At 41.8% G+C, this 18,106-nt stretch overlaps 1 protein-coding gene across 2 annotated transcripts in view; it reads left to right on the top strand.

The window, feature by feature from the left end:
* PTPRO (protein tyrosine phosphatase receptor type O) overlaps positions 1-17,764 on the top strand; it is a 163,323-nt gene extending 145,559 nt beyond the window's left edge. For both annotated transcript variants that reach the window (XM_080391796.1, XM_080391795.1), the window contains 10 exons: positions 1,495-1,530; positions 3,039-3,120; positions 4,136-4,226; positions 4,731-4,807; positions 7,162-7,296; positions 8,300-8,422; positions 9,953-10,107; positions 12,616-12,751; positions 15,122-15,242; positions 16,368-17,764. In XM_080391796.1, coding sequence (XP_080247922.1) covers positions 1,495-1,530; positions 3,039-3,120; positions 4,136-4,226; positions 4,731-4,807; positions 7,162-7,296; positions 8,300-8,422; positions 9,953-10,107; positions 12,616-12,751; positions 15,122-15,226 — 940 coding nt within the window. In that variant the 3' untranslated portion in view covers positions 15,227-15,242; positions 16,368-17,764. The remainder of the gene's footprint in view (positions 1-1,494; positions 1,531-3,038; positions 3,121-4,135; positions 4,227-4,730; positions 4,808-7,161; positions 7,297-8,299; positions 8,423-9,952; positions 10,108-12,615; positions 12,752-15,121; positions 15,243-16,367) is intronic.
* The last annotated feature ends 342 nt before the right edge of the window (positions 17,765-18,106 follow it).

Genomic DNA, 18,106 nt, shown 5'->3' with positions numbered 1-18,106 from the left:
ATGTGTACAGTACACATGAATGTACATATAGTATACAGATAGTATCTGTATAGATAATATGGTGGGCTAAAGAGGTTTATCGTATTTGGAAAGTAAAGCTCCACGTTCGTGTAAAGCTGGCGTTGCTATAGCTGTTAGGTCTGCAGGCAAAGCTCTATATCTAAATGGAAATGTACCTTGACAAAATAGGAAAATTATACAGGTTGTGGCTGCTCCAAAAACTGAATAATTTTTAAAACTTCATTTTGAAATGAAGTTTTTTTATTATTATTTCACTTCTAAACTTATCAGGGTAGAGAAGTAAAAATATTCCACTTTTAAATATTTCTTTCTGTATATTTTCATTGTTTTGAAATTAGAGCTTCACCTTTAATTTACTAATTGAAGCTGTGACCCAAGTTATTTAGAAATCATTTTAATATAGTGAAATTAAAAATAACATCATTATAATGTGACGAATTAACAGATATTGTTGAATGCCTGGGAAGAAAAAAAATGACACTACTAAAATCCTTTCTGAGTAAGAAAGAATCTATGTGTAGTCTGTGGCTGGTTTAACAGAGAGGATGAGTGTTTTCAGACCTCAAGCTAAATTATTCCAGGGTGACAACTTTGTGCATTTAACTTGATTGATTGCCTAACTTTTTCGTAGCGGCAACAAAATGAATACACTCCCGATCCAAAAAAACACATAGTGGTAGGTAGCATAGTCCAGTTCTGAAGTCCATATCTTAATGGGTTGTACTGCTTAACATGCTCATAAGCTCGCTCACAACTGTCACTAGTGAATTATATCACTTATAAATCATGTGAAGACAGTGTATTGCATGACTGGCATAATTATCTCTGGCTGTTAAAAGTCAATTAAAATTATCTAAGGTTTAAGCTTGACTCCTGCTGAAGTCAGTAGGGTATTTGCCACTGTCTTCATTGATCTTCATAAGCAGGTTATGAAACGGGTGAGAAATAGTGTTCAGGCCCTTTCTTTTTTTCTTCACCCTTGCTTGAATTTTCAAATTGTGGTCTTCTCCTTTTATCCAACAGATGCTTCTCATTCCCAGTTGCTCTCTAGTGTTGGCACCTGGTTTCCCAGCCCACTAGAGCTGGAGCGGAGCAGCCCTGGGGACAGTGTGGTGCCCCATCCCATCCCTTGCAGCAGCACAGCCCCCTGCCGGGCTCGGGCCCTGGGGACTCAGCCCCAGCCCACCTGAAGCCAACGGCACTGTTGGGTCAGGATTTGTAAAGGCCCCATTGCTTGTGCTGGGCACAGGTTTTTCCTTTCACAGGCAGGTTGTTCTCAGAGCTGCAGAATGTAAAATGCATCCCATGGGTGTCAATTTAAAAATGTCCAAGATACTGTCACCAATCTCATCCTGGGTATGATGGTGACCAGAAAACAATACGTTCTTAAATCAGTGCTAACTTTGAGTAGAGACTATGCAATAGTTTAATGAATGAAAAACACATCTTTCTTTTTTTTTTTTTTTTTAACAGGAGTAAAAATGGGTTAAAGAAGAGAAAGCTGACCAAGTATGTAACTTCTTTGATGCCTAAATATATATATATATCACCTTAGCCTAAACATGCATTATGGAGTACATGATATAGTGATATTGCAGTTACAGATATAGGAAACTTGTTGATAAACACATCCTGAGAGAGATATCTGAAGGCAGAAAACAAACAATAATTGGACAAAAGCAATTCTTCTCAGCAGATAGGTTGTGGTAAAACAGCTCCTTACTGATAGAGAATTAGTCATTGGGGAAATGATCAATTATCCAACTTGGTGATTCCAACAACGCTTATCCTTAGTTAAAAATGACAAATGGTGAAAAACTGGGATGCATTTGTTTCTAGTGATATTTCCCTCTTGATATGAGGCTCTCATTATGGTTGTTGCTAGAACATTAGATCATTAATGCTAACGTGTAAACAGGGGTAATTAAGCAGTGATAAGACAGATTCCTTTGGGCATATTGCCTCAAAGTAAATTAAAAGATTACTGTGTACATGCTTCAGTAGCTTGTAAATTAGAGCATGATAATTAGGTGAGGGAAGTTGTTTACCTGTGTTTCGTTATTCAGAGTGTTAGTCTAATTATTTCTCTGTTGTGTTGCGAGACAGTGCCTGTACTAATAGACAGACTCTTGTCTGGTGACATGGTGTGTAGAATGATGGGAGTCGCTAAATCAAGGCTGCTGTATACCTGCTGAAGCTCCCTGCGTGGTTTTGTATAGTTATATGCCATTTTTTTAGACACCATCTGGGAGGAGAATTTGACCTCTAATGACAAATGTGTGTAGTTCTCAAAGCCAGCAGAGAAGCAGTCACAGCAGTGGCATCCAAAATGCTGGTTTAGGGGACTTTTTTCAGTGGGCCTTCTAGCAAAAATCAAAACCTAAATAAGAAATCGTTTTTCCTGCATGAGCAAAGCTCAGATGAGTTTTAAAAGTCTCTGCCAGATGTGAAAATGCCTGTAAGCAACACTTCACATGGCACAAGAGGCAACTCAAATGAAGCAGCCAGCTGCGCTGGCACCAGAAACAGGCTGGTGGAATGGTACTGGGAGTGGGTCCGTGACAGCATGCTGGATCACCACTTATCGCAGTGTCACCTGTGCCTTGGGGGTGTACCCACCTGTAAAAGCAGTTCAGGGGCCAGGGACTCATAGGAAGGGTGCATGGGCCACTCCCCTTGCCTCAGCCCAGTGGTTTCCCTCAGGCAGGACAACTCCAGCCCCCCCAAACCAGGGCGCTTATGATCATCAGCACCAGCAGCTGCAGCACTGAGCTCACCCAGAGGGGTCGGCGCTCTCAGCTGTTCTGGTGCTTTTTTTTGGTATGATGCAGGTAATGAGCAATGTGCCCACCATTTGGTGGCACTGAACCACAAGAATTTTTTTTCCTCTTTATTGTTGCTTTCTAGCATTAACAGTTGCAAATACATATTCACGACTTGATAGTATTCTGGGGGAAATTAGAAATAAAATGTACTGAAAACGTTGTTATTAATTTCTGTGTGTTTTTCTTTTAAAGCCCCGTCCAGTTGGATGATTTTGATGGATACATCAAGGATATGGCCAAAGATTCAGATTATAAATTTTCTCTGCAATTTGAGGTATATCTGTGGGGATTCTGTCCTCTCCTAGCTGCCATGCCTAGATCAGCTTTTTCCAGATGTTAGATTTGCGTTGTGTGTTCCTGTGCTCTCTGTTGTTTAATGTGTGCTGTTGCTAGGCGGGTCAGCTTCACTTCCAGTTCTGCAGCATTTGAAAGTGGACCTTGGTGGTGTTGAAGAGTGCATTTAGTAAGCTGATTGGAGTGGCTCATCACATTTGGTCCAAGATAATTGTGAGGCCAACACATTTCCTTTAGGACAAGTTGGCAGCCTGAATAGAATTCAGGATTTTAATGTCTTTATTTATTTAGTGCCCTTAATTTGAAGGGAAGCATTGGAATGAGAAAGTAATGTCAGGAATCTCTTTAAGAGCAAGGAGGTCTCTCTAAAGACCAGTTCAGGTACATTGTCTTATTTACCCAGAATTTAAAGTCAGTTTAGTAGCATAAAAATAAAAAGCTCCTGTCCTAGGGCTAACTCCCAAAGATTTAAACGTGAAAAGGGAGTGGGGAGGACTGTCAGGGTGTTACCACCATTTTGGGTGGCTGACAAGTTCCCTTCCTGCCAGTGACAAGTCCTCTGATGCGTCCTATATTAGATGTAGCTACTGAAGTTGATGAAGCTACTGAAGATCTTCCAAGCATTCCCTGGTATCAAGTTAAAAAGCCACTTGAGGACTTGAAGAAAACACTTTAAGTGGGGTGGATGACCACTGCAGAAATAACTTCTCAACCCCCTAGTCTGACACCATTAATGGCTAATTAAGTGCAGGTAGAGAGGAGCAGTCTGCAGTCACAGCCTGGGATGGCAGCAGTGCCTTGGCAGCATCTCTAGCTGTTTGGAGCCAGACTCAGAGGCATCAGATAAGGAAAGTCAGTGTAATCCTGCTGTCAGTTTACAACATGATTTATGAACATTTTCAGTCTGGTACCTGCCACAAATAATCACTTCACAAAGAATTATTTTTTGAGTGTTTGTGAGTTTGACCTTGGTGTCTTTCTTTCTGTTACCCTAGGAGTTAAAACTGATTGGGCTTGACATACCCCACTTTGCTGCTGATCTTCCCATGAATCGCTGTAAAAATCGCTACACAAATATCCTGCCATGTAAGTACAATACATCCAGGCTCCTGCTAGTCCCTCGAGAGGGGATGAAGAGTTTTAATAAGAGAACTGGAGAATCAGGACACATTTTTTGAGTGACAAAAGCCTGTTCTAAAACTTGCCCTTAGAGAGAACCAGGCAATAGATGGGCTTTGTTAGCTTTGAAGAGACGTAGTTTTCTGGGGATGTTTATCAAGACAGGAGTTTGGAAATGTGAAACACAAGGTCATTTCTACTACTGAGTAGTGTTACTATATTTCTCTTATGATTTTAATGAAACCTCGGGGAGCCCAAAGGGATGGCAGTTGGAGACTGTATTTTGCAGAACAGTAATGATAGTGCATCCCTGTAGTATTTACTGAAGCAGACATCGCTCTCTGTTAGTAAATGTGAGCATTTTCTGTTTTTTTGAATAGATTTTTTTTCCAGGTTTTATAAGATTAATTTTGCCTAGTTGGAGAAGAATGCATTGTTTGAGAGACAATTCTTTTTTTTTTTCTTTTACAGATGATTTTAGTCGTGTCCGGTTAGTTTCAATGAATGAAGAGGAGGGATCTGACTACATTAATGCCAACTACATCCCTGTGAGTACAGGGACTCGGTCAGTGTAAAGAACAGGGTCCTGCACAGGAGTTAGAGAGTGTCACCTCCAAATAGCACAACATCTCCAGGAAGCTCAGTCAGATTCTCAGCATCTCCTTCAACTTCCAGTATTTTGCCTACAGTGAAACATGCTTTTCAGCAGCCACCCAAAAGAAAAAAAGAAAAGGGAGCAGAGAGGGACGATTATTGGCAAATTTTGCCGCAGTAACACTGGGTGAGCTGTGAAACTTCATGAAACTTAGGTTGGACTCGTAGGGAAGTGGTGAGGAAATGTTAAGTGGTTCAGTGCCTTTTTAAGACCGCTAGGAAAAACATAAACTTTTAAATAAGAAACTTTTCTAGGTTTCTACAGCACATGGAAAAAGGACAGACACTCCACAACTGACAAAATGCACACAGCCCAGATGGTGCGTGGAGAGAGCTTCTGCTTTCTGCCTCATCTCCCGTGCTCCCGGTGTGCCTCCCTCTGCCTGGCATGGAGCAGCCGTTCACCAGGGAGTAGCACTCAGAGTTTTAGGATAATTAATGTATACACAGAGCTGCAGTCAGTCTGAAGCTGGGGGTGGGCTAAAACCTTGTCAGCTCTTTCCAGTCTCGCCTTAGCTTGTGCAATCACTTAGGCTTATCCCTGCCACTGCCACAAAGGCTTGCCCCTCTGTTATCCCCCCTTGCTGTGGCTCAGTGTAAAGCTGTGTTAGGGAGAGCAAGGTCCACGGGGTTGCTCTGGATGGACGCTGGACCGCTCATTTAGAAAAAGACCTTTCACTTGGGCACCACAGTCAGATGAGCATTTCTGCACCCTTGCCGTGGACAGAAGACAGAGCCAGTCCCAGCTGTGCTGGAGAGAGCTGAATCAGCGTTATGGAAAAGGGAGGAGCCCTCAGATGAGTCAGTGAAACCACTTCTTTGTCACTGTGGCACTGCCCGTGCACGTACTGCTGAGCATGTTGCCTCTTCTTAGTTTCTACGTGTCAAGAGCATGAACCTAAATGCTCAAGCTGCAAGTGCCTGAGCTTGCAGCAAATCACGAAAGACAAATGCTCCAGCATTCAAAAGCATCATTCACAACCCAAGAAACTTTTATGACAAACTTCTGTGACATGGGATTATGGATAATAGGATTTTATGTAGCAGTCCTTTTTGGATTGCTCAGTTCTGCTTTTTATAGTTTACATCTCTTTAGTTGTACTTACAGCGTAATGCTGGCCATAGAAACTGGGACATCTTAATGCTTGGCTTTTCTTGACAGTTGCTTCTCCGCTGAGTACCTGCCTTCTAACACAGATACTCGTGGTGATCTGTGTCTCTGTGATCATCAAGATTTGACACTTAGGTCAGGCATAGCCCATGCAGAAAAACAAACAGCAAATTCTGTCTAGTGCGAAAACTCAGCTTGAGCTGACTTTTAGAGATGTCTGAGGAGGTCATTTATGGCAAGTGCTCCCAAATCACAAATAGTTTTACAATCCACATACTGTAGCGGCACAGGAATCGCCCAGTTTACATGGGATCATGCTGTGTGTTGGATGCGTCTTTTGCTCTTATTAGGAATATCAAATAACTTTCCAAATGTGGTTTTGATTGTACATTCTCAGCAAATATGGTTGTAGCAGATGCCAAAATGGACATTCTGGGCAATCTGTGGATCTGTTATTATAGTCTTTATATAATGGTCTTTTGGTTTTGGAGAGGGGAAGGAGTCTTTGGACATGGATAGGAGAAGGAATACATGGATATAAAGCATCTGATCTTCAACAAAACATAGCAATGATAATCTGCTAAGGGCATTGGCTCAGCATATTCTCTATTATTTTAAGCAGACTTCTAATTAATATTTTACTAATACATGTTCTTATGAAAAACACATGCAAATAATACTGTTCATTGCTACCTTTCATTTACATCAGTGACTGAAAATCACCACAGGCACTGCTTGGGATGAGCAGTCTAAGCATCTGTAATTGGTTTTATGTCTATAACTAAACAAACCCTTAAATTATGAAATCTGGAAAAAGCTGGAACTTTGATTTAGGATTCTCATTACTTGTTTTTCTAATGTTGCCTTTCCTGCTCTCTGGGCAGAAGATTTGTATAGTAACAGCTTCATTTTCTGTCCTTCTAGATTGCTTTACACTTTGGGAGCATCAAAAACTGGCAAAGGTTGTAATCTCAAAATAAATACAAAAAATCATGAAGTCTTTTCTTTGTATTAGGAATCTCTTTTAGAAGTACAAATTGAACTTGAGCAAGCTAAACAATATGTATGTCAGAGAAAACCATGTGTTCTGAAGCAGTAATTGTGTTGGTAAACAGCACCTGTCTGTTTATTTCCTAGGGATATAATTCACCCCAGGAGTACATTGCAACTCAAGGACCACTGCCAGAAACTAGGAATGATTTTTGGAAGATGGTTCTCCAGCAAAAATCGCAGATTATTGTTATGCTTACTCAGTGTAATGAGAAAAGAAGGGTATGTAGCAAAGTCTTGCACATAGTATAAAAGAAACTACTCTGAGAACATCTATTTTCTTATGAGTGAATTTCTTTACATTGTTTGCTGATCACAAGGCAGCATCATAACCAGACCTGGAATGGCACTTCCTTTACTTAATGGCAGGCATTTTGGGATGATTAGGGGACTGGAGCATCTTTCACATGGGAAGAGGCTGAGAGTTGGGACTCTTCAGCCTGAAAAAGAGAAGGCTCACAGGATCTTGTCACTGTGTGTAAATACCTGATGGGAGGGAATGGAGACAAGGGCCTCCTCAGTGGTGCCCAGTGACAGGACAGGAGGTAATAGGTACAAACAGAACCACAGTAAATTCCATCTGAAGTCAGGAAACCCTTGTTTTACTGTGAGGGTGACAGCACTGGCACAAGTTGCCCAGAGGTTGTGGAGTCTCCAGCCTTGGAGATAACTCAAAAGCCGTCTGGACACGGTTCTGGGCAGCCTGCTCTAGGTAGCCTTGCTTGAGCAGGGGGAGTTGGAGAAGATGACATCCAGAAGTCCTTTCCAACCTCAACCATTCTGTGATTCTGTGCTTTTAGGTTTAAATAATAATAAAACACAAGTGTTACACTTTACATTTTCCTTGACATTATAATAGAAATCTTTGGAATTTTTTTTTTCATGCATATATTCTTGTTCCCCATGTTTTGTTCCTTTTAGACCTATTCTATTAGGAAAAGCAACAATCTACAAAGACATTATGTGTTTCCATTCTTCACTATACTGATGTTATCCTTCAGAAAACCAATGTATAGTTTATGTACACAGTTACACAAATAGGGATGAAAAAAGGGCTGAAAGTCACTGCAGGATATATTACCTCTTATTGCAGTATCAAGTAAATAGTGTTGTAGACATTTCCAAGACTGAGGGTCAGTATACTTTTGATTGTGCTTTTTTTGTATATGCACAGGTATATGTATTTATATAAATACCAATATGTATGTATGTATTTCCCTTTCAGGTGAAATGCGATCATTACTGGCCTTTTACGGAAGATCCTATTGCATATGGGGACATCACAGTGGAGATGCTGTCCGAGGAGGAGCACACAGACTGGGTTTATAGGAATTTCCGAATTAGCTATGTAAGTGAAACATTTTGCATGGCCCTACTAAAAGGGTGGAAGTAATTTTGGTCCAAACTTTTGTGCATTTGTGGCATTCAGTGGAAAACACCGAAGAGAGAGATTGATGACCTTAACCTAACTCCACACAGGCAAATGAATAAATCACAACTTTCCCCTAAAATTGCTTGCTGTATCTGGGAATTTCTCAGCAAAGTGCAGGACTGAAACAAAAGTACTACGAGAACTCTGGACATATCTGTGGTTCCAATGGTGACAATAAATGTGTAAACTTCTTTTCTTCATCTCAGGCATATCTTCTTCCTATAAGCTATTAAAACCTTGAAAGTACCAATGTAGAAATGGAAAACATTTTTCAAATGGGCCATTTTGCAGTAATCAGATATTCTTATAGTATATTGAAACACACGTGAGAGCATGCAATTTCCAAATTAAAGCTGTTCAGATTTTTAGGCATTTCTTTCCAGCTTTATTTCCTGCACCAAATTGTTGTCAGCACCAGCTCAGGAAGGAAAGGTTAGCGATATTGAGGGGACAGGTAAAACGCTGTGTGCTAAGCCCACGGACATTGGCCCAGGACCTTAGCCCTGCCCCACCGTGCCTCACTGTGTTACAAAGTGTGCACAGGGTGCAGGCAGGGGGGTAAACACATAAAAAACAAAGTGTTGGGCTCTTGGTGTCTATTGAAAATAATGACAGGACTGCAGTTCAGGTACGCTGTCCTTTACCAAAGCCAGGGCAGCTGCTTCAGGGTCTTTTGTGCTGATCTCATTTTTTTATATCCTTTGCCTAAGGATATGCTGTTGTCTGTGACTCGTGAAAGGTTACTGCAGCAGGGGTGTTTGGCCTGACCAAGAATGGCAAAACTGAAGGCATTGCTTGCCATGGGGTTTGGTGATGACAGCCCCCACCCCTCCCTATGTTTTGAATTTCTTTCAGTCTCAAAAGCAAAATGTGTTGTGTTGAGGATCTTATTTCACCTGAAGCCGCTAGAGTTTTTAGCATTATAAATGCTTTTCATAAAAGTGGGTATTTTTCTAAATATTTGCCCCTGTAATGATTTTTTCTTCCCTTTTGGTATTTTTTTTCCTTTGAAACTTGAAAATTAAAACTCTGAATTGAGAGTCCTGTCTTGATTGTTTGTTTGTCAGCAGTGTTGTTCTTTATCTGTAGCAAAATGAGGAAAAGGGGAATGGAATAGAAGGAGGAAGAAAGCCTAAACTTGAAAAAGGCAACAGTTCTTGATTTAAAAGGAAAGTAAAATTGAACCACCATGAGGAAAAAAGGCAAAAAACCAAATCCTGAACCCAGAAACAAGAATCCATGCTCTTTTGATAATGACGGCTTGGTACCACCTCTTCTTTTTAATCAACTGGCGTGTAAATTCTTTGCTACGTTTTTGGCTGACTTTACTTTCTTAGGCTGTATGTGGGGAGAAAAAACACACTACAAAATGACAGAAAAAATTCTGAGTGTTAACTGCACTGTTAAACCCCTGTGAACATGCTGCTGTTCTGCTTCTCCTGTTAGGCTGATGAGGTGCAAGACGTGATGCATTTTAACTACACTGCCTGGCCAGATCATGGTGTCCCCACAACCAACGCTGCTGAAAGCATCCTTCAGTTTGTACAGATGGCCAGGCAGAAATCAGCAAAGAGTAAAGGCCCCATGATCATACACTGCAGGTAAATGGTTCAAGGAAATGGGGAATGAAAGGATGTAACTTACTAAATATGTTGGAAAACTGTTTGAAGGTGAGATGTTGAGGTTCTGCTTACCTGTTAGCTGGAGATGGTTCTTTCTGGTGTTAAGGGTAAAGGATTGGTCCCCCACTTTGAGTACCATGGGGCTGGGATTTCAGCCTGCATCCACAGACACCAAGGCATTTCTTTCCAGAGGAGGGTCATCTCTTTGGATGTTATCAAGAAAAGGCTTCAGAAGGTGAAGCAGGCAACCCTGATTTACACCGGCTGAGAGCCTGCCCCTGCTCTCTCATTTCCACCCCTTTGTGATACGGATGGTGCAGCCGGGCCAGCAGCCTGCCACAGCATGCTGCTTCCTGCAGATCTGTGTGGCTGTGCAGATCCTCCCCCTCTGGTTATTTGGCTTTTTGACTTTCTGTACATTCAGAAGGTGACGTGAAGAGCACTATCCTGTGCTAAGAGTAGTACCTGTATCCCCTGCTGACAGTTACATGGCTTTCTCTTTCTCTTTTTTTCTCTTTCTCTTTTTTTTTCTTTTTCTTTTTTTTTTCTTGAGAAAGGTTGTTTTATATACTGTCAGATTTATCTCTTGTGCATCATCTGGCCTTTTATTAAGATGATCACTTACTTGGCCTCTCTGGGGACAGCTGCCATGTTAGTGATGACATCATAGCAGTTTGGTTTCTGATGCAATTCTCCCAACTGACTTCAAACCTCTTTATGAGTCCATGTGCAAGAACTACTCACAACAGATTTCTCAGAAATACATAAGTAGCTGCTTTGCAATGGATGAATACATGTACGTTATGGTGACTTACTCCTCATAGAAGTCAAGGCTTCATAAAATTAATCTCAGCCAACCCTGCATCACCCACCTTAGAGGCAGCAGTTACGCTGCTGCACAATGTGTCAGCACCCTCCAGCTCTGTCTTTCTTGGTGCTGATGTGATGGTCAGCACGGACTGTCTCTTGCCACCACTTTGCACACTTCTGAGAGCTCCTTCCCAGAAGACAGTCCTTTACAGCAATATCATTTCTAGTTTCCAGATATGGCACTTAATGTTCTACCAGAATGCAAAACAACAACAGTATTTGTAAATGCAGCAAATCCTGTAGCCCTCCCCCGTAACTTCATGGAGAAATTCACAGGGCATATTGTTGTGGGAGTCCTAATATCATGAAAGGTGCTATTAAGCCAGGGAAGAGATATGTAGTGTTGTGAAATCAAACCCTTATATAGCACTTAATTGTTCTGGGAAGGAATGGGAGCAAGTAGCAGAGAGTTGAGTAACAACTGTAGTATTTTCTTTTTAATTAGGATGCTTCTAGCAGCAGAGAGATATTTTCAGATGGTATTTTTAGAGTATACTGTATGTCTTAGACCACATAGATTAAAAGTAGCAACACTGTAAAATTAGCGGAAAGGGGAGAGAAAGAATGTATTGATAATTCCTACAGCAATTGTTCTCAAATATTAAAGAAGGCACAGAATGAATTTATCAGTTAATCAATCTGTCAAATAAATAGATCAGATTGTATTAATCTCATTTGAGATATTGACAGTTTTGTTAAACAAGCAGAAACTGTTTCATGACAGTTATGTTGAACTGTGTTGAGATGAACTGTTGAACTCTCTTGCAAGTAGTTTTAAGGCTTTTCTGAAAAATATGACAATACAGCAGAATGAACTTTTGCTGACACGTACTTCTATCCTTAGTGGTAGGTATGGTGTTGGGACGCTATATGAAACTCTATAAAAAAACTCTAAAGTCACAATCATAATGAAAGCAGACTTAAACTTTACATGTGAAATCACAATGCAAAGAATCATACACATGTAAGAATCTCTAAATCAAAACAGTGTTTCTTTTTCTTTAGTCACTAAGCTTCCCTTTGTGGGGGGATGAAGATTTGTAAACTGAGTGGTTGCTGACTATTTCTGTCTCATGCTCCCAAGGTACAAGTCCTGGTGTGTGGACTTTCCTGGGTGGTTTGTTCTTTGAGGATGAGCTGCAGTAGCACAGTTCCTTTGCAAAGCCAAGAGCTTTGCAGAGTAGAGAGCTGTGGAGCTGAGTTGTTCAAGTTCAACCCCAGCTGCCTGTGTGCAGGAATCATTGCCAAGCAGGTCTCTGCAGTTACAGACCCGGCGGTTAGAGATGTCTCAGAAGCCTTTGGCGGGTGCAGTGAAATTGGAAGAGCTGACAGCTAAGGGCGGATAGGGGTGTGCACGCACACTCTGCATGCTAGTGAATGAAGAGGAGTATAGGAAAGCGAAATAATTGCAGAGCCATCCGCTCCATACATTCTGCTGAAGCAATGGATGAATGGTTGTGCAGCGTTAAATACTACAGATGAACCAACCTGCCTGACCTCAGATTAGCTGCATCTGATTATCACAGCTGCAGGACTGCTTTTTGCAGTACCACTGATACTCCTGTGTGTCCCCATCAGAAAAGCTCGAAATGAGGTGTACGTCTCTGTGTCTTGTAGTGCTGGAGTAGGACGAACAGGAACCTTCATAGCCCTGGATCGGCTCTTACAGCATATTCGTGATCATGAGTTCGTAGATATATTGGGCCTGGTGTCTGACATGCGGTCCTACAGAATGTCCATGGTGCAGACAGAGGTAAGATCTGCTCACTCCAACCTTGCCAATGTATCACTGGATCTATTTCATACCCCTCTGTAGCGTGTTCATGTCCAATGACTGTTGCTCCCCCAAACATTTAACAAAATAGCTATGAATAGACACAATTACGTTTTCATCTTCACTGTAATATTGTCACGTTATTCATCTGCTGCTTAGGTGGGTCTGATAATGTATCTACAATCTGACTGATGTCTTCCAGAGGGGACGAGTTATCCTCCCCTTCTGTGAAATTAATATGCAAAAAATGCATTAGAAGAGATTAACATATGAAATTCTCAAACCATTTTGAAAAGAATTGAGCTTGCGAGGGGATTAATGGCTCATGAAATGATATCAGTATTGGACAGCCATTCAGGCTTGTTCAAGAGAGTATCATCTGGCCAAGCGCACAAACTCAGTTACACAATGGTAATACAAATAACAAGCAAAACAAACAAAAGGATTGTGAGTCTGCCAGATACCCTCCTTGCCCTTCTCCCTGCCCAGATGTCTACTGGTTAGTTCTTCTTCTGTTTTTAAGGCAAATATCAGAACAATAGTCATGATGTCAGTGTATATATAATGGGAAAAAATTGCAAACTCTTTTTCCAAAGCAGAAGCTTTTATGCATCTGAAACCTTCCCAGTTTCCTTTATTAATTGAGGTAAAGATTTCACACCTATTGTACTCTTCCCTGGTTAGACACAGTATAAGCTGGTAACCTCCATACAGTTGGAAGTGCTACCATCACTTTGCAGGCTAGGTCTGGCAGATAATTTGTTGCCAAGGATTGCTGAATCTAGAGCAAAGCAGAGAAGATTTAGCAGGGAGAAGAGAGGAGAAAGAAAACCTGCAGTGAGAACAGCTAGCATCTGGAAAGGAAAAAAAGTCATTATTCTCAGACCATTTTGGTTCATTCCTATCAAACTTGTCACTTTCCATCACAATTTGCTATATTTATCCAAAGGCAGATCATTATGTAAACACCAGATAAACAAATATTGATGGTCATTTTCAGCTGCAACTGCATTACTACTCCAGACGTGATGTGATTTTTATTTTTTAATGTTTGGGTTTTTTTCACATACAAACTCATTGCCTGCCAGGGGCTGATGCCAAGGGCTGGGCTTTGGTGGTGGCTGAGCTGCTGCTCCAGGCAATGGCCGAGCCTGGCTGCAGAGGTCACCAGGTTGCACTGACACTCGGGCACAGAGGCCACCGAAAAGGCTTTGCTTACAAAACCTGAAACCACACACAGCAAACCTGTGTTCATGTTGCCTCGTACATTGGAAACTTGGCAGAGTCTTGTTGAGCCATTTAAAAAAACAAATGGCACAAGCCCAAAAAGGGGGCTAGATTGGAGAATACCCTGATTTGAAACCAGTTGCTCTAGATTAGTGAGTGTGAGGAAATCCAGGCATTTCTGTGGTCTGAAGCATGCTTCAAACTCATATTGATATCTCCTGGCATCAGCAGACCACTGGGGGACCACTGGGCTGAAATCCACACTCGGGTTTTGGGACAGTTGTTTTGGGACAGTTGTTTGTGCCCGAGATCCAGTTGCTTCCTGTGCTTACTGCACATAAAGCTTAGTGTAAGGAGTCACCAGGGTTTGCCTGATTGCCTTCTGTCTTTGAAATCTAAAAGTCATCAGTTAAGGTTATTAATAAATTACAGTGTTTAATCTGTATATTGAGAATGCTTGGAAAAGCCAGTCTATAACCAAAAGCTACCCCAACGGTAACCTCAGTCTTGTTGCACAAAAACCTGTCCACAAATAGAATGGTGCATGTGATTGACCCGACTGACTAACAGTGTCCTTTGCACAGAGGGTAATAACTCCCCAAATAATTAGCTGCTCTGTGAACAAAATCAGGTTTCAGCTTTTTATTGGTAAAGAAGTCAAGCGCTAAGGAACAGGAGGTTCATTAAAATAGTTCAGATGCATATGTGGCACGGATGCAAGTTGTTGCACATAAAGCATTCAGGTACCTTTCTGGGAATTAATTCTTTTTCAGGCAATATATAACAGACCCGCTTAAGCTCAGATCCAACAGAACTATCCTATGCTATCCCATGCTGTCCTATCCTATTTTTATCTCCCTGTGTCATTCAGGTTATTAATAAGTGATTATGATGTCAGGGCAGCTCAGGTGGATTTCATGCTTCCCCAGCTGCTCTCTGTAACAATTGCAGGCTCTTACTTTGGGCACTGACAACTCACTGTACATTGTGAAGGGCTGAGGAGGGAGAGATGGAGAAGCTGCGCAGGCTGTTCCTGTGACCTATCAAACTGCTTCGCTGTGTGGGTTTTTGTCATGCTTTCTGAGGTGTAAAAATGCCCACTCCTTTCATCTTTTCTTCCAGGAACAATACATTTTTATTCACCAGTGTGTGCAACTGATGTGGCAGAAGAAGAAGCAGCAGTTCTGCATCAGTGATGTCATATATGAGAACGTCAGCAAGTCCTAGTTCAGAGTCACAGGTGGTAAGTCAGGCAAGCCCAGCCCTGCAGCACGCCCACAGCCGCGCATCCCGGCTGCTTTGCAGCAACCATCATCATGGGTATTTGCACCAGGAGCTTTGCTGGCAGTTTGGAGCTTTCCAGGCTTTTCCTCATCCCCTCTGAGGTGATGTTCCTACGGAAAGTGAGGAAAATCCCTCTAGCCTCTCACAGTAAATAATCCGCTATACTTCCCACGGCACTGTAAGAGTATATTGGCTCACTCATCATTTGAAGAGAAAGAGAATCTGAAAATACTGTGTGAGCCACCTAACCATTCCCTGCGCCTTGTCCTAATGCTCCTTAAAAAGCTTAAAGGAAGGGAGAATTTTAATATCTTAAGTCATTTTCAAGTTACTTAAACGGCCAGGTTACTAAGGCCAGCAGAGGTCTGGGGATGCACTGCTGTTGTGGCAACAGAGCCTGCTGGAAGGCGAGATGGTAACCAAAAAGCTTTGACATGAAACAGTGGGGTATTTTTTTCATAAATCTAGAACCAGGGAACGGGAGGGGTCTCAAACTGGTACTACCAGCATAAGCGAAGCGACCATCTTGCCTTTCCATCGAGCCCCAGTGCCTGACCTCTTGCATGCAGCTACCCCAGCCTGGTCCCCAGCTGCAGAGTAAAACACATGGCTCTGACCTACCAGGAGGTTTGCTGGTGGGGGTGAGCTGTGAGGATGTATGTCACCACTATTTAAGCTAATGAATGTTAGTTCATTAGGTGGCAGTAAGAACGCAGCCATAACCTCAACATTTGCTTTTGGGTGAAGCAGGAAGCTACAGGCTTTCAACGCAAACTGCCTTCTCAAATGGAGAGCTGGGCTGTGGGCACCACCACCAGCCATCTCTGCTGTGTAGCTCTGGTGTTGCACATGCACCTTCATTAGCCCCTGTGCACGTCATTCCCCTGCCCATAAAGTGAACCCCACGTAGCCTCACTTTTCCTAATGTTCAGGTAATTTACCACCTAAGCCGAGTCCCAGAGCCCAGCTGCTTGTACTGGCAGGCTGCAGTCCCAGCCTGCATGGAGGGCTGGTCAAAATAAATGCCAAGAACTGTCTTTATTTCCTTTTTTATTTCTAAAGCAGTCTGTTTGTTTGGTTCCAGGTGAGACCATGAAGCACACCCATCTTCCCTTGCTTCTGATTTTTTTCTTTTGATGGTTTGAATAGCCAGTTGTTCTGCCACAAGAGACCGCTGCTTTGCAGTACACAGACAATGAAAGAGACTTTTAACTTTCTGAAGCACTGGGGAGACAAAGCCTTAACAAGCCTGCGGTGTCCTTTGAACTGTTTAATTTCTGGACATTTTTTTAAAATACTGGACCAAATTCAACTAAGCAACATGAAGGAAAAGACACTACATGTGCATAAAATAGATTGCTCCAGAGTGTTGGGTTTTTGGTTGGTACTTTTGGTTAAGTTTCTTAATTTTTAATTTTTTTTTCTGTGCAGGTTGGGCTTAAGGTTAAAGTAAGTGCAATATTTTTTTAATGGTTGACTGAAGAGCCTTCTTCATGTGTCACTGGTCTGTGCTAACGTCCATAGGAGAGCAGGCATTGTTAGTATCTAATAATACCTCATTAGTGAATAGCAAGGCATGAACATACATGAAGAAATCTGGAGATTGTGAAGAGAAAAGGGGGGGTGGGGGTGGGGGGGTTGCTGGGTTCATAGATTTGACTGTTTCCTACAGCACTGATGTACATGGGGTCTGGGGGGAGCACAAGACCTGAGGAACAGACTGATGAGCAGAAATCCAAACCATGAAGGCTGAAGATGAAGCAGGCAGCCAACACTGAGAGATGGGACGGTTTCAGTTCTTGACTGTGCTACTACTAATTAAGCAGAGGGATTGCTCTTTTTGCCAACCTTTTCAGTAACACCACTGATGAGGCTCTTGTTTTATATGAATCTAATCAAAGGGCAGCTGAATTTCAAGCTGAGATATCTTAGACTCCATTACTTATAGCATTTAACTGTCTGAGCAGTCTATGGTGCCTATACCCCTCATTTGTTTATTATTTTTGGTATTAACCCTCTGTAAAAACATGAAGCTGATTCAGGTTGAGGGGGTGGATAGAAAAGAAAAGAAAAAGAAAAAGAATGCTTTAGTGGATGTAACTATTTATCTGAGCCAGGAATTCATGAGGTTCCAAGAACAAGGTTTTGGCATGTGAAGGGCTGGTTATCACTTTATTGCTGTTAAGGCTGCCAAAGGGTCGGTATGGATTCCTGCAGGGGTTTGGGGGTCAGGGCGGGGGGCTCTTTTCTTTTTCCCTGTCAGTTTCAGTTCTAGTCAGAATAATTAGCTATATATATATTTTTTTTGTCTTTGTATAATTCCGATACATCGTGTATTGTGACATGGATGCTGTCAGAATGGATGTTGATGGCATTTTTGTAACCTGTTGCTTTGTGTCACTTCATTGAAAGTTAGCAGCAATGGTACTCAATGTAAACAAAACAAACTTGAACTGAAAGTAAACACACTGGATTGCTTTGCTTACCTGTGAAGAAGTCACTATCGACAAAACAGCAAATGCACCCGCATATGCTTTTTTTTTTTACACACTGGGGCCTGCTATCCCCTGTCATGGTACCGGGGTGTAGTTTGGTAGCTCAGCTACTTCCAGGAGCCTGATAACCTTCTTCAGACATTATTTGATTTTTTTCTTCCAAGGAGTTATTCCACTACCTGGTAAATAGGTGTATACTCTAATAGCTGCATCATTGTATGGATTACAGTGGAAAACTTCCTTCAAACTATCCCATATATATTATGTAAAACTGCACAGAATTAACATAACCCCCCAGATAAAACAGGTGCTTGTGCAGGGTACTGAA

The sequence above is a fragment of the Falco punctatus genome, assembly GCF_963210335.1.
Source record: "Falco punctatus genome assembly, chromosome: 6".
Classification (NCBI taxonomy): domain Eukaryota; kingdom Metazoa; phylum Chordata; class Aves; order Falconiformes; family Falconidae; genus Falco; species Falco punctatus.
The sequence above is the reverse complement of the archived record's forward strand: the minus strand, read 5'-3'. Positions and strand labels throughout refer to the sequence as shown.